Here is a 25,905-nt window from a genome sequence, read left to right as displayed (position 1 = left end):
TTCCGACCACAAGGTCGACACGCCGCGTGGAGACTGCGGTGCCCGGGCTATTATAATACATACTGTATAGGTAGTTGTATGGTACCGCATTATTGCTCTAAAATGTAATATAACGGTTGACCTAAAAAAAAAAAAAACGTATAAAAACAAAGAGCCGTGTCGGAGCACACATCGATGTTTACGTCGCGATATCGCAAATTCTACGCGTCGACATCGAGTATGCTATAATAATAATAATAATAATAATATGATGTACATAGTGATAACACCGATACGACGATACGAACGCGCGCGCACTTCGCCGAAATCGATTGTAGAGTACCTTTACAGCTGCCGTCGCGAGACGACGGTGTTTCGAGTGTTATTTGCATTGCGATAAATATACGATTGCAGGCTCAAGGTTTATAAGGTGGGTGGGTATCTACTCATTATAGCATTACGCATATATTATAGAGGTATCATGTGACGACCTATGTAGATCTTCGTGTTATAGGTATCCATATTAATATCGTCGTCGCCGTCGTCTCGTTTTTGATGTTTTCGCGCTTTTTACAGATCAGCGTGGTTCCATTCGACGCCCCGGGAACACTATCTCGATAAACTTATATAGCGGAGTCACATCTGTATAGTATATCACAACAGGCAAGAGCTGCGCACGCGTCGTATTCAATTCATATATTATAATAATATTATATATACATATATACAAAAATATATAATATACAACATACTTGCCTATCGCCACCGTCCAACGACATCCGTCAACATGTTGATGCTGTTAAGAATCGCCGAAATGGTAAGAACGCCCACTGCTCTGGACCCGCTTAATACTTAATAGTATAATATAAATAATATTATAGTTTAAGTTTAACCACAAAATTAGTTTGAAATCAATTTTTATAATACCTACCCATGCCTACTTAATATTATATCGTTACCTATCGTTTAAAAGACCGCTCAAATTTGAATTTCTATAGACGTGTGGAAAATCGTCTGAGGACTGTTATAACGTAATAATTAATAATATATAATTAAATCACGTGTATCGGATGTAACAATTTAGGAACTTTGATTAGTTGTTAAAATAAATCCCGATTCCGGACTCCAGTATACCTTCAAATTAAATGTTCTTACTATCAAGCTCAACGTCTAAAATCATATTATATTATCTTAAACTGAAAAAATATAAAATTATCCATGATTATATTATTATTATTTTTTTTGGGGTTAGGCCGGTTAGGGTGTTTATGACTTATATTATAGTTACATTATTAACATATTTTTACTTGTATGCGCATTATAAGACAAATTATAAATTCATTTAGTACATTAGTACCTATAAATGACGTAAAAGCAGTTATATGCATAATATTATATTGGGTTTTTTTTTTGCATTTCTATTTTTTTAAATATTTGTTGACACACCTGCACCGAAAGTTTAGTTTTCGATGACGGTTGAACCGTTGGAAAGCGACGTTTTTCCGTCCAGCGGGAGGTAAAGTGGAATTCCCCAAAAGTATCAGGTGGTAAAATGGAAATCCCCAAGAGTACTGAGCTCAGATATCACGCGTATTCTCTGAACAAACAGACATTAAAATCTATACCTACTACGGTCCTCATAAAACATAAACTTTTGGTTACATCTTATATTCCTTGCATGACGCGTAAACATTTTTTTTTCATGAAATTGTTATCGTATAATAATTTGGTTGTTGCATAGATCCCCGCATAATGCATTACCTTTGCCTTGATTACATTTTTTTATTCTTATTTTATTTTAATATAATAATTAAGGAAAAACGAGAATTTTTACGCAAAATCGATTTTGATTTTTGGTGTAACTTTAAAACCAATGACCGTAGATACATGCAATTTTGATTGAATGTTTATATTAGCATTTTCTATACACCATACCATTTTTAAAATATTTTGACTTATTTTGAGCTGAGCTGGTTAGAGACATTTTCAGTTTCCAATTCTTTTAGTTTTTTTTCTATGAATGTCAATAAAACTTTATTTGTTAGCTAAATAAGCTTGAACATTTAATACAAGGCTCCTACTATATTGTTACAATGACATTTGCATAATATTAAAAATCCTTAGTCGGCAGCTGAGGCCATTAGTTATTTTTAGTTTTTACTGTAGGTTATTAAGTCGGTAGGGGGAGGAACACGTATGTGTTTAGTTTGGCAGAATTTTTGATTGGGCACCCGTAGGTATCTGCCATGCCCGGGTGGGGGATGGCGACACTTGTTCTTCGGACACCGTGACCTGTCCGAAGAAAAATGCCACCCATAACTCGGGTCGACTGCATCGCAGCCGACGCCTTAGTCCACTCGGCCACTCCGTCCCCCTTTTCATTTTTTATACAGCATACAATTTTGAAAATATTTTGACTCTTTTTGAGCTGCTTACGGACATTGTAAGTTTTCAATTTTTTTAGTTTATTTTTCTATAAATATCAATAAAATTTGATTTGTTGGGTAAAAAAGCGTGAAAATTTAATGCAAAGCTCCCGATTTATTGTTACAATAGCACTTGAATAATATTATAAACACATAGGCACAATTTTTATTTATAAGCATTTTAAGTCCGAATTTTGACAAATTTTACAAATTTAAAATTCAATAATTATTTTGTAGTTAAAAATGTATAAAATGTTCAACTTTGATATCTAAGGATTGAAAATTTAAAACAAGGTTCCACGTAAATATGTTATATATAAATTACTTTATTCTCAATAATATCATCAAATATACTTAGTAATATCATATTATATCATTGAATTCAAATTTAACACGATCCATTACGGCATTACAGTGGCCCACTTGTAACTACTGTACAGCAGAGCGACATCCACCTGCCCACCTTTTTTTTTGCATGAAGATACTTTTTCTGTGGAAAAATTGCTTTGATCTTCAACCGTAAGGCGGTGTTATCTAGTAGAAATTAGATCTAGTTGGTACATAGGAGGAGGAGAGTCAAAAGTTCATAACACTTTTAAAAATAATAGGGAAAAGAAAAAAAGACTTTTGAAGTGAATATAGGTGTGCAACTAGGTGATCCAAATTATACGGTGCTTAATTAAATATAATTGTATACCTAATATTTTTGATACATAATGAATAACTTATAATAACTATTTATCAATTTGCATTATTTTCATTTTATAAGCAATGCATGTACCCTGTCTTTAGTAATAAATAATAATATGATCGCTTAGCTGTAAGCATCAACAACCAAACGTTCTCTGGAGTTTTTTTTTAATTTTAAATTGTGATTTAATACATTTTTATATTTTATAATAACGAGAGAAAACTAATGTTATGGCTCAACGTTGCATTAAAAATTAAAACGCATGCAAAATTGTGAATATAAATAGTTATTAAAATCTACTGGATTCTAAAAAAAAATTTTGGAATCGTGTTTTGAAACCCCAATTTTCAACAGACATGAATTGTTAATATAATATATGCATATATTTCATATTTTCGTTTAATATTGGTCCTTCCTGACGTTCGCGTTAAACCACAAATCCTGATCACGCACGTGCAATGCGGCGACGACAAAATATAATACATGGGTGACACACTGGCACAATATATTATAATATCATATTTTACTTATGATATCATTGTTATAACTTATAAATATTGTGGTTATTCACTGCCGCAACATCAACCACGTGTCCACGTGTACGTATTAATGTGTTATTGCGCTGAAACAAAAAAAAACAAGTTTAAACAAAAAAAAACTAGGTACGCTGTTTATTCGATTTTCTATTTTATTCGCCATCGTACATAATATTATATTACAGTTTATGCTTTAAGTCTTTAAAGAACTATTATTTTGATGAATTTTAATTTTGCGATTTCTGTCTAATATTGTAAATTGTTTATAATAAGTATCCAATATTCTTATGTATTCTTATGCGCATTAATGCAGCTGAACAAAATGAATGTAATAATAATAAAAAAAAAAATTATATTACCTAATATTTAATAAAACAAAATAATACTATATCTAGCACGAAAATGCCTTTCTTTATACCCTATATATTGTTTACGATTTATTAATAAATTTAATATCATAATACATTTTGCTATGTCCTACTCCACCTTAAGAGGTGGTGTTATCGTAAGAAAAATGACACTTTTTGATTCAATGTGACAATGATATCTAAATAATATTATGTACACATACCTACTTAATTAATATGATTGAGTCATTGTTGAACTTACGATTATTTTCAAATAAAATGAGTCGTTGTTTAATTATACAATAGGTTTTATTATTAGTTATATTACCTATGTTTTTAGCAGAAAACGTGCACACGATACTCAAATATTTTCTGTGTAGCTTTCACACATGACACATCAATCATTATGTCTCGAAATATTTAGAAACCTTACATACTTTAATGCTGAACAATTTTGATCAAAACTATCTCGTTACAATAATTAGTATTTACTTAGTGTATAAGTAATAGGTAGGTACTAAATCTACTGCATGCGGTATCGCAGCATCGTTTATTTCATTTGAAGTTATTTTTAGTTTTATAATTTTAAAAATGTTGAAAGTAACGGCATTGTAATTAATTACATCAGAGTTAACAACGTTTACTTTTGTTTTTTAGTAACGAAAAGTTATCTAGTTAGGTACGTTTTAATAGGTAGCCTTTAGGTGAATTAGTTATTATTTTTAAAGTAACTTACCCAACACTGATATACATAAACAGATAATATTGACTTTTGTCGTACAATTAATACACTCGTATTATTAGTATAGATCTATCCTTATTAAACATTATAGTTACCTTATAATGGCTAATATTATAACTTTATATCAAACATAAATAATTTTGAAACAAACTTCTAAAATTGTTAAAAGTGAAACCGTAGGCGAGAAGAATTATATTAATATTATCAGGTGAAAGGGAAAAATCATTTTTTGGTGAAAGGAGTAGGTACCACCCATACAGGATTTTCTATAGAAATTATACTGAGCGATTTTTATTAAACACTCACTAGTAATTTTAATGGAAGTATTTGGCTTTTGGAAATATATTTTTGAATAATTTGAAAAATAACATTTTTAAAAATTTTAATTTTTACTATTGTTTACAATATTTATGTAAAAAAACATTTTTTATCAAAAAGTTTAGTACTTTTCTTGTTATTTAGTTTTACTGTTAAAAGTATTACCTTGTTATGTATAATGTATATAATTTTAAGCAATCACTTAAAAGACACCAAAAGTGAAATACTTTTTCAAAATGATTAAACTGTTCAGTGTATACTTAACATTATCTGAAATAAATTATTTTTTTAAAATTACAAAATTACTGTAACTTTTTATTAGTTGAATAAAAAGTTATAGGTAGGTTTTAAAAAATCCACAGAGAAGAACCTACGAAAAATTAAATTTCGTTTTTGCTCTCCAAAAAAAGTTGGGAAATGTGACTTTGTAACTTTCTTTTTGTTACTGTACACGATGAGTTGTCGATTTTCAACGTAAGTATCTTTTCCGGTGGAAAAGTGAATTTAGATGGTGCATTGCAAAGGTCATAAATTCTCAGTAGTTTTCAAAGGCGTCTGAAAAAAGAAAAAAAGAAGACGACGGTGACCAAACCTCGGAGCGAGTGACAAAACTATAATATCGGTGATGCGGAATCGACGGCGACCGGAAGCGTTGCGACTCGGCCAGCAGGATCAGACCACTGCTCGAAAAGGGGAGAGAATCGGTAGACGTGCTGTCTAAAACACACCTCTGTCCTGATATACTCTCCGTGGTTTTCGCCCTGGCGTCCAGTCGCCACCGTATCTGCCGCAGCCGATAGCTCCACCATGGAGTCGCGCACTACCGAACCCAGAAACGTTTCGTTTCCTCGAGCCGGACGCTGCTGACATCCGTGTTCCTAGCTACCCTATACTATTATATGTTCGTGCCTATAATTAAAGTCATCTATCACTCACGCGCCGGGAACTCTATGGTCTCCGTCGCCGCCGTCACACGAGTCGTCTTCGTGCAGCTATAGAGCCTCCGTCGTCGTGTTAGAGGATCTCGTCCAGTTGAAGGATGTACTATACATCGCCGCCTACTAAGTGTGCTACATAGAAGTCCCCCCTCCCAAATCCAAAATAGTTCTTCTTGAAAGTTGTCAAATATACTAAGTCGTGTTTCCATTGTCTGGTGGTACTTGATGTGGTTTTAATATTGTTTATGACGTCCAATCGTCCATTATGATTGATTCTAATTCGTTAGTACTTATTATAGAACTCGGTCATTTTCACTGCAAATAATATATAGTGCGCGTATAGGGAGTCAGAATTGGAAATGAGCCGATTCCTAGTTAGTTTTTAAAATAAATAATAATACGTTATTTGAAAATTATATTTATATTTTAGTGGTCACCTTAATTTAATACTTTTCCACTAATCTACTGTCCGATATCTATTTAGATTTTAGGGTGGTGAGGGGTGGGGTGTATACATGCATATTGCATATAGTGTATTATGTCAATAAAAATAAATTCACAGAAAACACTCTAAGGGTCTTGTAGATTTATTGGATTTTGATAACCATTTATTGATCTAAAAGAAGAAGATTTCTTATAGGCATTGAACTCCAATTTTTATTTTATTTCAAATAATGGTCTGAATTTTAAAGATTTATTATTAAGTTTTAGATTAAGATATTGAAAAACGTAATCAGTGTAACCTGTAGAATAAAACCTTTTATTAGTAAAAGAAAAAAAATCATACAATTTGGTTAATTTTACAGGACAGGATTATTATTCTCGTAAAGTGTATTTTTGTGGACAGAATTACATTGGCACCGGACGCCTTAAGTTAAAATCATATACCTACATATAATTAATTATAACTAATTAAATTATTTTTTTGTTTTATCATTCTGTAAATACAATGATATTTAAATAAAAAATGAACCATTAATTAATTTAGTTGACCCAAACGTGTAATTCCCTAAACATAATACAGCTATGAGTAACTAAACAATGAAAAATAAGATATTAAGATGGAATACTAGACTACTAGGAATTAGTATGAATTCTTATGAAGATGTCAGCGCACTATTTGTTTTCTCTCTCTGATCAATGCACAACATAGGAAATTTGCGTTCAGCAGAATCAATCTTGTGTTGTTAGATTTAATTGGAATTAATTGATTCTCCAATAATATAAAAGTAATTAGTAACGAACATTATCTGTGTATGAACGTTGTCTCTTTGCAATGTTGCAATTTTAAAGTGAAATAATATGTGAAATTTTTAATTTTAATATGTTACAATGTTACATACTTACATACTTGCATAACTTACATAAAAATATCGCAAATAATCCAACATCCATATTACACAGATAATTGTATTAATTTTAAGATTGACAATAGGTAAATTCACTCTAATACTATATACGAAAGTCGAAAGCTATAAAACGCTCAGAACCGAACTGCTGAACGCAAATATTCGATGTTACTCGTGGCCCGTAGGTCAGGAAGAGAAAACAAGTACCTATAGTGCACTGCAGACATTCATTAACAATAGTTTGGTACATCTTTTTGACTAAGTATTGGTATCACTATCAGTATTTTTGTCACAATACATTAAATATATTGTTTATTAACTATTCATTGAATCATTTACACATTCTTAACGATTTAACTTATCTAACTCAAGTTAATTTTTTCACTGTTATATACCTATTGGCTACAGGCAGTCTGTTGTTTTTGATCGCTGCTTTATTAATTAATTTATAATTTTATCGCCACCTTGCATTTTCGTATTTATGCTATGTTTATTTTTTTTCGTTGAACGAATATTAATATATTATTGTGTAAATGGTTGAACAAAACTGCATGATTCATCCTTCAAAATGACCTTTAAATTATTAAAATCAGTTAAGAATAGATAATATGCTATCCTGCATACAAAATACCTATTGGATGAAATTAATAATAATTATATATTTATCCGTATTTTTAATATTACTCTGTTATAAATATAAATATTTTGATTGCATATATCTTAGATGTACTTAACAATAAGAACTCAATTTATATTTAATATTATCTTTAATCTATTATCTTTAATCCACAACAAAAATATAATAAATTATATAAAAACAATTTATATCTATATGAACTTATTTAATTAGTTATGTATTTGATTTATTCATCCATTTAGTAATATATTAGTAAATGCTTATAATATAGTATTAAGTGAAAACACTTAAGATATTTAAATCTAAAATCATAGATGTCTAAATGTTTAATGGTTTTCTTATTGTTCCCTTGTAACTTGTATAGTTACAACTTCACAATAGTCACAACAATGCGTGTTCATTTGAATGATAAATATTTTATAATATATACCCTTCAAACGCCACAAACATAACACGTAGCTAGATGGCCAATGGTGCACTAAAATTATAAATTAATACTTATACATATTCATCGTACGACAACGTACATATTTTCACATTTATGATATGCCTACCAACAACGATTGCCACATATAACTATATAAGTTTTACATTTTTACATGACACTATACCAACACGTACCTACTACCTGAAAATATAGCATATTGCACGTCAAAATTGTAGAGCAAAATGTACACATAATTTACCTTTACATTATAGGTACATATATAATAATTAATAATGTACTTATATACCTATATGGCTATATATTATACACAATACATTTATATTAACATTTAACTAAACTATTATAATAATTATTTATTAATGACTAACAAGTAATTATTACCTATATATATATAATAAGCATTTATCTTAATTTGTATTTTTTTTTTTAATTATTATTGTACTCTGCTCCCTGCTCACATTCCCCCCCCCCCCCCCCCCCAAGGAAGGTATCCCGTCAATAAACGAAAGAGAAGGACGAACACAAATGCGCTAAATCAAATAGCGAATACAATATTATGAGCGAACGTAAAAATTCATCATTAATTACATTTTTGTCTTTTAAATATTTTATACGGACTGTTTTTTCAGTTTTTTATTTATAAATTTTAAGTATGCAAGAGTTATGAGTAATAATGTGTAAAAAAAGTTCTAAAAATGATCAGTCATCCCAAACTACGGTAGTATAAATAAAATCAATTCAATATTAAATTGTAATCATATTTTTATGTATCTTTTTGCTCTATAATATGTTTTCGCTAATATATTTACATTCGCTAATTTTCATTTGCACGTTTGCATTTGCTCTTTTGCTTTCGATCTTTTGTCGAAGACCTCCCTAAGGGAATTTTGCCTACACAACCCAAGTGTAAACCTCCCTTTGCATCTTGGAATTTACTATCTGTAGTTTAAAATATTTAAAATAAAATGCGTGGAAAATATTACATACATTTTACTATCTTTTTCATATAATATAGAAAGACTATTATATGTTATGATTAATTTTCAGCTAATCCCAATTATGATATCCATATGTATGATGGGATTCAAAAATAAAAATGTTACTGATTATATCAAGATATTTCAACTACAAAACCATGAGTCACACTGGTTTTTCAAAATTGTTTTTACCCAAGTTTCCATTTATGTAAGTTTGTTTTTTACCATGCTTGTCATATGTGGACTATTGATAAAAGAACAAATTCCTAAGAAATTGGTGAGTAAACAAATTATATTATAATAATTATATGTAGTTTACACTTTACAGTTTAGCTAGAAGGTATCAAAGCGTTATATAATATGTAACTAGGTAAAGACCAAAGATAGTTATGGTACCAATATAAGTATTGCTGATAAATAATAACCTACCTACCTATTAGATGAATTATAGACAATATTCGACGAACATATAAGTGCATATATTATTATACAATATACCTGTACCAATATCATCACATATTAAAAAAAAACATTATAATTGTTAAAACAATTAAAAATAATATAATTATAAAAATAAATATTTTCAGAAAGTATTCTTATTTATAGTTAATTATACAAAAAGTAGGTAGGTAATCTATTAAACTATTAAATTACCGGAATAATTAATACCCCGGGGCACGGCAGAAACCTACGGGTGCCCCATTTGAAATTCTGCCACACACAACACACACGTGTACCAACCTACCCAATTCAAAAATCTACAGTGCCCTCCCCCACACCCAATGGCCTATGTTGCAGCGGGTTATCCAATAGAAAAAAAAAATTAATACGATACAATTAATAAATACTTTAAAGTCTTATATAAGTATTTCAACTTTATGTAAGAACATTTTATTAATTGTTATGATTAGGTATTTATGAAAAATAAGTTTTATCTTGTGAATTATTTAATTAGTTAATAATCATAGATGAAGAAATCATTATATGTTATGGTTTTAAATTTTAATGTATAATGTATATATTATGATTTATGATACTCTGCAGGTACTCGTTGGCTCAGTCGTACAAGTACTTTTATGTATTACATCCTCATTTTTTTTACTCCAATTTCATAAAGATATGGGCAAGTTTGAACTAGTTTTATGTTCGTCAGCATTCGGATTTAATGGCTTGTTGTTTACAATTGATGCGATAATTATGTTTCAACAAATCGTATTTTCACGATCACGATGAATTATTAACCATATATTATCCTATATTTGTATTACTTATATATACCATATTATTATCAAAAATTGTACCTACATATTTGTTTTTTACTTTAATTATAATTTAATAATTATTTTTATATTATATGTGTATATTTATTAAAAAAATAAATCTAAATTCAAGAACCTACAAATACTCATTGATGATTGACGTTTTAAAATATTTTTCCTATCTACTAAGATTTATAAGGATAGGTACATATTTTATAATTTATAATACCTACTCTTGTTTCAGTCTGGTAATAAGGATAATAGGGAACAATGCGAGTAGGATAAAAAAGAGAGTTCTGGAACCCCAGCCTGCTGGCTCAGCCCTATACCTGATGGCTCAACCCGCGAAACCCGTTGCTCAACCCATATACATCTATACACCTCTGCTCAACCCATGGGTTGAGCAGATCTATCACATACGTACACGACATTCCCCCCGCTACCCCGCTCTTCAGATACCCCCACCATCAATCACGCACTTGTACGATAATCCCCCCGCCACTCTTCCCTATCAATTAGCCGCGGGAAATAATTTAAAAATTTTTTTGCCGAACCGGGATTCGAACTCGAACAGGTCGCTTCCCATACGACAACCACACCACTGCGCAACTTACTCGCTTATGATTAAAATGTAAATTCTATCTCATTTAACTGGTGTTTACGACAATCGTTCACATACGTACGAGATGTATAATTTCCCCCACCACCACCACCACAACCACTATACCTTACAAAAGGCCGCCGCGAACGCGCGCGAGCCCGCCACCGCGTTATCATACCTATGTTATCAGTTATCACATCTATAAATACTTACATACGCACTTACGTACAAACACACATACATACATATATACACGTTATACATCTCAAACAAACACACATTCAAATATATTATAATATAGTCTACATATAATATACATAGGTACTTACATATATATAAACAATTATACACACATCATTATCACAGTGACTTGAACATATAATATTCCACTGATATTTCTAACAATAAACATTCTATAATTTCCCCCCACCACCACCACCACCAACACCACCAACGCTACACCTTACAAAGGGCCGCCGCGAACGCGCACGAGCCCGCCACCGCGTTATTATATCTATGTTATCAGTTATCACATCTATAAATACCTACTTACATACGCACTTATGTACAAACACACATACACATACATACATACATATATATATATATATATATTCATACATACATACATACATATATACATACATACATACACACACGTTATACCTCTCAAACAAACACACATTCAAATATATTATAATATAGTCTACATATAATATACATAGGTATTTACATATATCTAAACAATCATACACACATCATTATCACAAACCCCTGAACATATTATTATACAATTTATACACTTATTACTTACATATCAATAAAACGCATCATATAAATATGATATAACCATACACATACAAACTATAATATACTATTAAACATTATACAGTACTCTTCAGTTTTCATTCTGAACTTATATATACATACATACAAACACACATACACATACATGCATACATACACACTTACATACATACATACATACATACATACATACATACATACATACATACATACATACATACATACCCACATACACATACATACATACATACATACATATATACGAACATACGTTATGCTCATAATATAATATAAGGTACCTACAACATCACACATACCTATATACAAATATTATACCATAATATTATATACTTATTACTTACATATCAATAAAACGCATAGGTATATTTATTCATATAAATATGATATAACCATACACATACAAACTATAATATGGTATTACACACTATACAGTACTCATCAGTTTTCATTCTGAACTTATATAATAATATTTACAACACACACAAGCTCAACATATATATTATATACCTTATCATACATAGGTACACGCATGCATGCATAGATACATACATTCATATCACATCACATCACATACACACACACACACACACGATTCCAGTATTCCATATAGTATACAAACAAGCCACCCAGTCCTTCGTTATACATGAGAATAAATCTCAAACACACACAGACATAAACTTGTAAAAATATTTATTTTCAAAATATACACGTCGGAATATAGGTACATTCGCTTGCATTCACACATTCCTCTCCCCGACAACATACGGAAATATTAATTATAATATATATATATATGTATATATGGTCAATCGTTTAATCGTTTACAGATGATGATGAGTTTCATTCACACATTTCTCTAGCACAACACACTTACACTCATATACCCATAGGATAGTTCATACATATTTAGATACTTACATAGTCGCATATTATATGCATACATACACACATTCATCAGGTATCACAAACACCCAAACATATTATAATATATATGTATATGCAGTATTCATTTATATTTAGTTTATGTACATATATTCACACATACAACATCACAAACACACACACAACCAAACATATTATACAGCTTAGGTACATATCAATATATTAAGACACAAAAGTCATACTTACAAAAAACATAGTCGCAATTACGTAGATGCATTTAAACATTCCAATCCATCCACCCTAGAAAGTATTTTCACCCCCGCCATCCCTCGTCAATTACGACTACAAAATTGTAATTCCTATTAAAATACATAGATCTAACTATTTTATACAGCTCAAAGGATTACTCGACAACATACACAAAATTATATATTTATGACACACAATATTATGAATTTGTGTAACTAGTAGGTATACTGACTAAGGAGAATAGACGATATCGACTCTGAGGGTCTTGGACGTCGTCTTTGAGTATATAGTTTGGTCACTAAATGCAAAAATTATAGTATCCTATTTCGACTTCACCGTTTATATACCTGCTACATTTATTTTAATGTTTGAAATAATACAACATTTAATCTAATATATTTGAATTAAACACAAATATGCTTATACTTACTTTTCATTTTAATATTTTAATTTTTGTGTAAAATAAAAACAACCGTGATATTTAAAAACAAGTTGTAACAATTATAAATATAATAATATAACATATTTATATGTTTCATAACACTTATGTATATAATACGAACTCTACCTTATGTACGATTAACTGCTGATCGATACATTAATATTAAAACACACACACATAATTGCAAGGGCTATGACCAACACACACCATGGATTAGTAAAGCAGTTCACTATACACCTCATATCTCAATACACACTACGACTATGTATGACTACGATACAGTCACATATTATAATAGAATATAGCTTAGGAATATTATATTTGCGAGTATTATTATTATTTGTCAGTGCTTAGTAGACAATAAACCATAATTATAACTGAAATGGAATCCTAGTAATTTAAATATATTATTTAAGATTCTGATATTTACATATCTGCCCCTAACCTATTTATATCTATAGGATCCTACGATTCTCCCTGAATATATTATATTTAACTGCTCGTCCCCCCGATCATGATACAAAGTTTTTTTATTTATTGGTAATAATGCTACATAAGGTTACACCACAGCCGTCTCAATCAACATTCGCCAAACACCCCGCACCAGCACCTACGCAATGTGAGACGTAGATTATTCTAATATTTATAGGAAATTAAATAGTTTATATGAAACAAAAAGACACGATATATAAAAAGTATTTTCAATTATTAAAATAATATTAAGGTTTACAATAAATATTTACAAGGTTCTTACTTATCCATTAAATGGATTATAAAATTGTATCATTATCTGAGTAACATATATTTCTCGGTATTTCGTCATCTTCTAGGTAATAATATATAAAAACGTATATGATGCCTCATCCATATTATATATCCAACGGTATATTAATTTTCATATCTCCTTTATACTTTCGAACCAACGGATACATTATGTATCAAACAACGTCTTGATCAATTGTTATGTAATACATCTGAGAAAAACAACATTCATCAAGACTAGTCATGCATCTACATGTTTGTTTGCTAATAAAACCTTAACTATTGTTAATCAACAATATTGATATATTTTAAGAACGAATGAGAAAAACATACATGTAAAAGCCATTATCACTTGTGTAATATTTATTTTTTACATTATGTATCACACCTACCATATTATTATTACACAATATATACCCCTCTTGATCACTAATCCTTAATCATTACCTATCACTTATTCAGTATTCTTGATCCCTTGATCCTCTGATCTCGTGTTCTATATTTTTCATACCTGTGCATGAGAAAACACATACACGAACGCGCATACAACAACTTACATATTATCAATAACCTGACCGACATATATATATATATATATATTAATTCATGCATGTACACGGGAAAAACACACAACATTACCAGTCACAGTCACCACCAACGAAACACTCTCAAAAACATATTTTTTCACGCTTACATATGAGAAAACGCATGTGTGCTTGCACATCAACAACTTACATATCACTCAAGTGGCCGATGCGTATATTTTATCAGCACATACGTACAACAGTCATATCACTTGTATAATATTTTTATTTTACCGTCATACACACACAGGCATATAACACCACCGCCATATATTATTGTATAAGTTATAATATCGGAAAATTAAGAACTATTAACAATATCTCTCATTTCAGCAGATACTTTATGCGGTTTATTACCTAAATTTAGAAATATACAATAATTAACGGCACATCTGTAGTACCTATCTTACCAACATCTTTATCAATTTAACAATTAAAAATTTTCATATTATTAGTCATTTTCCATACAGGCTCATGCTACAATGTGCATACATGTGGGAACATACATACATTCCTGTTATTGTATGTTTATATACACAATACTATCAGGCTAACCTATCCTGAATAATATTACAGATACTTATATTTTTAATCAATCATACATACATTGAAATATTGTATGAGATTACATTAGACTAAAATCATAGCTTATATATACATACATGGATTATAGGTATATACGAGAAAAAATAAATCTCTTTAACTGTTATTATTGTTATTATTATTCGTCATGTGTAGTGAGAATTATAATATATATATATATATATATAACAATAAGTAAAAAAAAAAATAATACTAAAAACTATTATCAACCCATCACTTAGTTCTATAGTTACCTACATGGATACGCGATACCTAGTATGATATTATGAAAACCCACATTAAATCATATATACATATTCGATATTACAAACGCCTAAACATATTTTATAGTTAACATAACTATATATACATATAAACATTCATATATATATATAGGTACACATCAATAAGTCATCTACATAATATAGGCATACACATATATTACTTACATAGTATGCACACACTTGTATACCTATATCCTTACATATTTGATATTCTTATATATTTAAACAGTATTCATACATACATACATACATACATAGACTCGATTATTTCAAATAATAATTCACATAAAATATTTTCGGTATATAATTTATTCAATACCTGGATTCTTTAACATATATTAATTATTATATATTTACATTAGATAGGTACATGAAATATATCACAACGTCGCCGTGGATACTGATGTAACGATATCCAATATACAACAATTAAATGCAATATAGTACCTGATCATATATTATAATTTACTCATTTTTTCGTTAAATACGTAGGTAGAATTTATGCAGAAACCTAAAAATATACTCAACAATGTGAATACACATTAAAATGTACTGATTTTGATAAAAAAAAAAAAAAAAAAAAAAAAAAACATTGCTGTCTGTGTGTAAATACAGAAATCTTGCTAAAATAAGTAAAAATATCAAAATTTCAATAAAGCATATTATGGAAACATCACAATATTTTAGTAAAAAATGGGCAAAAATATCATAATTTCATTAAATAATATGTAATATTATAAAAAATATCATACCCATGTCTAGTTTATTACCATCAAAGGCATATATACAGTTTAGTTATTAAATGTATCTAAATGCATGACCATCACTATAACGAGTCATTATTACAAGTCTCAACATCCGAAACATATCGTTGCACTATAATATAATAGTTAATACATACATACATGCACACACATACACACGTACATACATTTGCATACATATTTACTTAAACAGCATTCGTGCATACATATAGACGCGATTGATTATTTCAAATAATAATTTATATAAAATACTTTCGATATATACCTATTTTATTTAATACCTGAATTCTTAAACATATATATTAATTATTATATATTTACAGTAGATACATGAAATATATCACAACGTCGCTGTGCATACTAATACTACAATTAAATGTAATATAATACCTACAAAATCATATTTAAATTCCATGGTATTCGATAATGAGAAAGATAATATTATATTATAGTTATTTTCATCACATATTAGCAAAAACAAAATAAAATGTACCTACGTCAAGCTGTGATAATCTTTCACTTATGATATCATATAGTAAACCATATATATTTCAATTATTTTTAACGCATATCTTACACAGATGGCCCAGCAAAATAATAGGAGTTAATTATTATTTATACAGTTATATCTATACTACATGGATGCTTATCACTGATACTTTTCATGTATTAGGTATTCTATATGCTTACTTTGTAAAATAATCATGGAATCGCTTGTATATTACCTTCACAAGCTTGGAAATATATATATATATATTTTTTTCTAGTGAAAATTGATAAAAATACCTTAATTTCTCCCAAATTATTATATTAGGTATATTAATGTCGATAAAATCTTATACAAATATAATTTCTATGTCAAGGACATGTCTAAAATATCGAAAATCTCAATAATTACATATAACTATAGTCTGCAAATCATTCCATCAATCATATCGCATTAGATATATTTCAAGTTTTATGACTCATTCATTATATTATGTTAAAACATGTAAACATTTCATAAATTCAATAAAAATGTGTTCAATTATCATAATCTCACTGTAAAAATAGGTATATATAACTAATACATTACCTTTAAAAACCGGTATTTTCATAGATACTTTTGCTAAAAGTTATTATTTTTATTTAAACATCATAAAAACTGTATTCATAGAGCCTCACTCGTCAGCTATATAATATAATATACCTATACTCTCATTACAATCTTCACTGATTTTCATCATTATACCTGTCTTGAAATACACAAATCTATAACACGTCGATCAAGACCACTATATTTTTATGATTTTCCATCAATGTAACATAGAAATCATATATTTGTCTCCAATTATCGCTAAATACATGAGGGTATTTATGCTGAAACCATACCCGTTCATCTATTTACTTCACAAATAATGTAAAACACACGTATATTACCATCACAAGTTAGGATATATCTTGCCATCTCTAGTAGATATTAAATAATTAGTCATAGTTTGGTTTTATATAGGTATAAAATAATAATAATATAATATTATATTTTTATATTCGATCGTACATATACATACTGATCATAAATATAAACATATTTATACTCCAACACATATAGACACTATTCAGATCTTGATAAAACTATCTGAATAAGACGATACGTATATATTAAAAATCTCGCAAAAATGTATAATTTCAACAGTCTACAATGCTGATATAAATATAGTTTTTATTGTATTTGACTTTACTCTAAATAATTGATAGGGACACATATTTGTATAATAATATCATATTTTCAATGAAAATATATACAAACTTCATATTCGTATTAAAAAATCATATTAGATGCATCCACATGAGAAATATTATATTTCTGTAGTTCTCATAAACATCAGCATATTTATACCTCAAATATAAACTATTTTCATACTAAATCCATATACAAATATCGTAATTTTATTAAAAACACATATTATAATTATTATCATTATCATCATAAACCGTTATACATAATATGATGATTTCATACGTTAACTGTTTAACTCAAGATACATTAAAGATCATCCAATTCATAATTAACATTCGTACGGTTCGAATTCAGAAATCACAATCACTCGCATACGTGCACGACTATATTTCCCCCTCCACCCCTCCACTAGGTTAGGTTAGTTTCCTGTAGGTTAGACTAAAAAAAAAAAAACAAAAAAAATACAAAAATTAAATTAAAGGTCATGATCCATTATGACTCTTTACTTCATCCTACACTCTGTGAAGGATGAAGTAATCTTTAATCGTATTAAAGGTCAAGATCCATTATGACTCATTACTTCATCGTTCACAGAGTGTAGATGAAGTAATCTTTAATTTAATTTTTGTATTTTTTTTGTTTTTTTTTTTTTAGTCTAACCTACAGGAAACTAACCTAACCTAGTGGAGGGGTGGAGGGGGAAATATAGTCGTGCACGTATGCGAGTGATTGTGATTTCTGAATTCGAACCGTACGAATGTTAATTATGAATTGGATGATCTTTAATGTATCTTGAGTTAAACAGTTAACGTATGAAATCATCATATTATGTATAACGGTTTATGATGATAATGATAATAATTATAATATGTGTTTTTAATAAAATTACGATATTTGTATATGGATTTAGTATGAAAATAGTTTATATTTGAGGTATAAATATGCTGATGTTTATGAGAACTACAGAAATATAATATTTCTCATGTGGATGCATCTAATATGATTTTTTAATACGAATATGAAGTTTGTATATATTTTCATTGAAAATATGATATTATTATACAAATATGTGTCCCTATCAATTATTTAGAGTAAAGTCAAATACAATAAAAACTATATTTATATCAGCATTGTAGACTGTTGAAATTATACATTTTTGCGAGATTTTTAATATATACGTATCGTCTTATTCAGATAGTTTTATCAAGATCTGAATAGTGTCTATATGTGTTGGAGTATAAATATGTTTATATTTATGATCAGTATGTATATGTACGATCGAATATAAAAATATAATATTATATTATTATTATTTTATACCTATATAAAACCAAACTATGACTAATTATTTAATATCTACTAGAGATGGCAAGATATATCCTAACTTGTGATGGTAATATACGTGTGTTTTACATTATTTGTGAAGTAAATAGATGAACGGGTATGGTTTCAGCATAAATACCCTCATGTATTTAGCGATAATTGGAGACAAATATATGATTTCTATGTTACATTGATGGAAAATCATAAAAATATAGTGGTCTTGATCGACGTGTTATAGATTTGTGTATTTCAAGACAGGTATAATGATGAAAATCAGTGAAGATTGTAATGAGAGTATAGGTATATTATATTATATAGCTGACGAGTGAGGCTCTATGAATACAGTTTTTATGATGTTTAAATAAAAATAATAACTTTTAGCAAAAGTATCTATGAAAATACCGGTTTTTAAAGGTAATGTATTAGTTATATATACCTATTTTTACAGTGAGATTATGATAATTGAACACATTTTTATTGAATTTATGAAATGTTTACATGTTTTAACATAATATAATGAATGAGTCATAAAACTTGAAATATATCTAATGCGATATGATTGATGGAATGATTTGCAGACTATAGTTATATGTAATTATTGAGATTTTCGATATTTTAGACATGTCCTTGACATAGAAATTATATTTGTATAAGATTTTATCGACATTAATATACCTAATATAATAATTTGGGAGAAATTAAGGTATTTTTATCAATTTTCACTAGAAAAAAATATATATATATATATTTCCAAGCTTGTGAAGGTAATATACAAGCGATTCCATGATTATTTTACAAAGTAAGCATATAGAATACCTAATACATGAAAAGTATCAGTGATAAGCATCCATGTAGTATAGATATAACTGTATAAATAATAATTAACTCCTATTATTTTGCTGGGCCATCTGTGTAAGATATGCGTTAAAAATAATTGAAATATATATGGTTTACTATATGATATCATAAGTGAAAGATTATCACAGCTTGACGTAGGTACATTTTATTTTGTTTTTGCTAATATGTGATGAAAATAACTATAATATAATATTATCTTTCTCATTATCGAATACCATGGAATTTAAATATGATTTTGTAGGTATTATATTACATTTAATTGTAGTATTAGTATGCACAGCGACGTTGTGATATATTTCATGTATCTACTGTAAATATATAATAATTAATATATATGTTTAAGAATTCAGGTATTAAATAAAATAGGTATATATCGAAAGTATTTTATATAAATTATTATTTGAAATAATCAATCGCGTCTATATGTATGCACGAATGCTGTTTAAGTAAATATGTATGCAAATGTATGTACGTGTGTATGTGTGTGCATGTATGTATGTATTAACTATTATATTATAGTGCAACGATATGTTTCGGATGTTGAGACTTGTAATAATGACTCGTTATAGTGATGGTCATGCATTTAGATACATTTAATAACTAAACTGTATATATGCCTTTGATGGTAATAAACTAGACATGGGTATGATATTTTTTATAATATTACATATTATTTAATGAAATTATGATATTTTTGCCCATTTTTTACTAAAATATTGTGATGTTTCCATAATATGCTTTATTGAAATTTTGATATTTTTACTTATTTTAGCAAGATTTCTGTATTTACACACAGACAGCAATGTTTTTTTTTTTTTTTTTTTTTTTTTTATCAAAATCAGTACATTTTAATGTGTATTCACATTGTTGAGTATATTTTTAGGTTTCTGCATAAATTCTACCTACGTATTTAACGAAAAAATGAGTAAATTATAATATATGATCAGGTACTATATTGCATTTAATTGTTGTATATTGGATATCGTTACATCAGTATCCACGGCGACGTTGTGATATATTTCATGTACCTATCTAATGTAAATATATAATAATTAATATATGTTAAAGAATCCAGGTATTGAATAAATTATATACCGAAAATATTTTATGTGAATTATTATTTGAAATAATCGAGTCTATGTATGTATGTATGTATGTATGAATACTGTTTAAATATATAAGAATATCAAATATGTAAGGATATAGGTATACAAGTGTGTGCATACTATGTAAGTAATATATGTGTATGCCTATATTATGTAGATGACTTATTGATGTGTACCTATATATATATATGAATGTTTATATGTATATATAGTTATGTTAACTATAAAATATGTTTAGGCGTTTGTAATATCGAATATGTATATATGATTTAATGTGGGTTTTCATAATATCATACTAGGTATCGCGTATCCATGTAGGTAACTATAGAACTAAGTGATGGGTTGATAATAGTTTTTAGTATTATTTTTTTTTTTACTTATTGTTATATATATATATATATATATTATAATTCTCACTACACATGACGAATAATAATAACAATAATAACAGTTAAAGAGATTTATTTTTTCTCGTATATACCTATAATCCATGTATGTATATATAAGCTATGATTTTAGTCTAATGTAATCTCATACAATATTTCAATGTATGTATGATTGATTAAAAATATAAGTATCTGTAATATTATTCAGGATAGGTTAGCCTGATAGTATTGTGTATATAAACATACAATAACAGGAATGTATGTATGTTCCCACATGTATGCACATTGTAGCATGAGCCTGTATGGAAAATGACTAATAATATGAAAATTTTTAATTGTTAAATTGATAAAGATGTTGGTAAGATAGGTACTACAGATGTGCCGTTAATTATTGTATATTTCTAAATTTAGGTAATAAACCGCATAAAGTATCTGCTGAAATGAGAGATATTGTTAATAGTTCTTAATTTTCCGATATTATAACTTATACAATAATATATGGCGGTGGTGTTATATGCCTGTGTGTGTATGACGGTAAAATAAAAATATTATACAAGTGATATGACTGTTGTACGTATGTGCTGATAAAATATACGCATCGGCCACTTGAGTGATATGTAAGTTGTTGATGTGCAAGCACACATGCGTTTTCTCATATGTAAGCGTGAAAAAATATGTTTTTGAGAGTGTTTCGTTGGTGGTGACTGTGACTGGTAATGTTGTGTGTTTTTCCCGTGTACATGCATGAATTAATATATATATATATATATATGTCGGTCAGGTTATTGATAATATGTAAGTTGTTGTATGCGCGTTCGTGTATGTGTTTTCTCATGCACAGGTATGAAAAATATAGAACACGAGATCAGAGGATCAAGGGATCAAGAATACTGAATAAGTGATAGGTAATGATTAAGGATTAGTGATCAAGAGGGGTATATATTGTGTAATAATAATATGGTAGGTGTGATACATAATGTAAAAAATAAATATTACACAAGTGATAATGGCTTTTACATGTATGTTTTTCTCATTCGTTCTTAAAATATATCAATATTGTTGATTAACAATAGTTAAGGTTTTATTAGCAAACAAACATGTAGATGCATGACTAGTCTTGATGAATGTTGTTTTTCTCAGATGTATTACATAACAATTGATCAAGACGTTGTTTGATACATAATGTATCCGTTGGTTCGAAAGTATAAAGGAGATATGAAAATTAATATACCGTTGGATATATAATATGGATGAGGCATCATATACGTTTTTATATATTATTACCTAGAAGATGACGAAATACCGAGAAATATATGTTACTCAGATAATGATACAATTTTATAATCCATTTAATGGATAAGTAAGAACCTTGTAAATATTTATTGTAAACCTTAATATTATTTTAATAATTGAAAATACTTTTTATATATCGTGTCTTTTTGTTTCATATAAACTATTTAATTTCCTATAAATATTAGAATAATCTACGTCTCACATTGCGTAGGTGCTGGTGCGGGGTGTTTGGCGAATGTTGATTGAGACGGCTGTGGTGTAACCTTATGTAGCATTATTACCAATAAATAAAAAAACTTTGTATCATGATCGGGGGGACGAGCAGTTAAATATAATATATTCAGGGAGAATCGTAGGATCCTATAGATATAAATAGGTTAGGGGCAGATATGTAAATATCAGAATCTTAAATAATATATTTAAATTACTAGGATTCCATTTCAGTTATAATTATGGTTTATTGTCTACTAAGCACTGACAAATAATAATAATACTCGCAAATATAATATTCCTAAGCTATATTCTATTATAATATGTGACTGTATCGTAGTCATACATAGTCGTAGTGTGTATTGAGATATGAGGTGTATAGTGAACTGCTTTACTAATCCATGGTGTGTGTTGGTCATAGCCCTTGCAATTATGTGTGTGTGTTTTAATATTAATGTATCGATCAGCAGTTAATCGTACATAAGGTAGAGTTCGTATTATATACATAAGTGTTATGAAACATATAAATATGTTATATTATTATATTTATAATTGTTACAACTTGTTTTTAAATATCACGGTTGTTTTTATTTTACACAAAAATTAAAATATTAAAATGAAAAGTAAGTATAAGCATATTTGTGTTTAATTCAAATATATTAGATTAAATGTTGTATTATTTCAAACATTAAAATAAATGTAGCAGGTATATAAACGGTGAAGTCGAAATAGGATACTATAATTTTTGCATTTAGTGACCAAACTATATACTCAAAGACGACGTCCAAGACCCTCAGAGTCGATATCGTCTATTCTCCTTAGTCAGTATACCTACTAGTTACACAAATTCATAATATTGTGTGTCATAAATATATAATTTTGTGTATGTTGTCGAGTAATCCTTTGAGCTGTATAAAATAGTTAGATCTATGTATTTTAATAGGAATTACAATTTTGTAGTCGTAATTGACGAGGGATGGCGGGGGTGAAAATACTTTCTAGGGTGGATGGATTGGAATGTTTAAATGCATCTACGTAATTGCGACTATGTTTTTTGTAAGTATGACTTTTGTGTCTTAATATATTGATATGTACCTAAGCTGTATAATATGTTTGGTTGTGTGTGTGTTTGTGATGTTGTATGTGTGAATATATGTACATAAACTAAATATAAATGAATACTGCATATACATATATATTATAATATGTTTGGGTGTTTGTGATACCTGATGAATGTGTGTATGTATGCATATAATATGCGACTATGTAAGTATCTAAATATGTATGAACTATCCTATGGGTATATGAGTGTAAGTGTGTTGTGCTAGAGAAATGTGTGAATGAAACTCATCATCATCTGTAAACGATTAAACGATTGACCATATATACATATATATATATATTATAATTAATATTTCCGTATGTTGTCGGGGAGAGGAATGTGTGAATGCAAGCGAATGTACCTATATTCCGACGTGTATATTTTGAAAATAAATATTTTTACAAGTTTATGTCTGTGTGTGTTTGAGATTTATTCTCATGTATAACGAAGGACTGGGTGGCTTGTTTGTATACTATATGGAATACTGGAATCGTGTGTGTGTGTGTGTGTATGTGATGTGATGTGATATGAATGTATGTATCTATGCATGCATGCGTGTACCTATGTATGATAAGGTATATAATATATATGTTGAGCTTGTGTGTGTTGTAAATATTATTATATAAGTTCAGAATGAAAACTGATGAGTACTGTATAGTGTGTAATACCATATTATAGTTTGTATGTGTATGGTTATATCATATTTATATGAATAAATATACCTATGCGTTTTATTGATATGTAAGTAATAAGTATATAATATTATGGTATAATATTTGTATATAGGTATGTGTGATGTTGTAGGTACCTTATATTATATTATGAGCATAACGTATGTTCGTATATATGTATGTATGTATGTATGTATGTGTATGTGGGTATGTATGTATGTATGTATGTATGTATGTATGTATGTATGTATGTATGTATGTATGTATGTATGTATGTATGTATGTAAGTGTGTATGTATGCATGTATGTGTATGTGTGTTTGTATGTATGTATATATAAGTTCAGAATGAAAACTGAAGAGTACTGTATAATGTTTAATAGTATATTATAGTTTGTATGTGTATGGTTATATCATATTTATATGATGCGTTTTATTGATATGTAAGTAATAAGTGTATAAATTGTATAATAATATGTTCAGGGGTTTGTGATAATGATGTGTGTATGATTGTTTAGATATATGTAAATACCTATGTATATTATATGTAGACTATATTATAATATATTTGAATGTGTGTTTGTTTGAGAGGTATAACGTGTGTGTATGTATG

At 28.5% G+C, this 25,905-nt stretch overlaps 1 protein-coding gene across 3 annotated transcripts; it reads left to right on the top strand.

Annotated features, from left to right (window-relative positions):
* Positions 1-251: 251 nt before the first annotated feature.
* On the top strand, positions 252-10,736 carry LOC132948797 (uncharacterized). 3 transcript variants are annotated; one of them, XM_061019446.1, is made up of 4 exons: positions 252-409; positions 556-796; positions 9,459-9,665; positions 10,433-10,736. In XM_061019446.1, exons 2-4 carry the CDS (start codon positions 767-769, stop codon positions 10,619-10,621), a joined length of 426 nt encoding a protein of 141 aa, XP_060875429.1. In that variant the 5' UTR covers positions 252-409; positions 556-766; the 3' UTR covers positions 10,622-10,736. The 3 variants fall into 3 exon arrangements, with proteins under 3 accessions (XP_060875429.1, XP_060875428.1, XP_060875427.1); XM_061019445.1 differs by having other exon boundaries at positions 338-493; XM_061019444.1 differs by lacking the exon at positions 252-409 and having other exon boundaries at positions 440-796.
* Positions 10,737-25,905: the final 15,169 nt, after the last annotated feature.

The sequence above is a fragment of the Metopolophium dirhodum genome, chromosome 7 (assembly GCF_019925205.1).
Source record: "Metopolophium dirhodum isolate CAU chromosome 7, ASM1992520v1, whole genome shotgun sequence".
In the NCBI taxonomy this organism is placed as follows: Eukaryota; Metazoa; Arthropoda; class Insecta; order Hemiptera; family Aphididae; genus Metopolophium; species Metopolophium dirhodum.
This window is presented reverse-complemented; position numbering and strand designations above follow the sequence as displayed.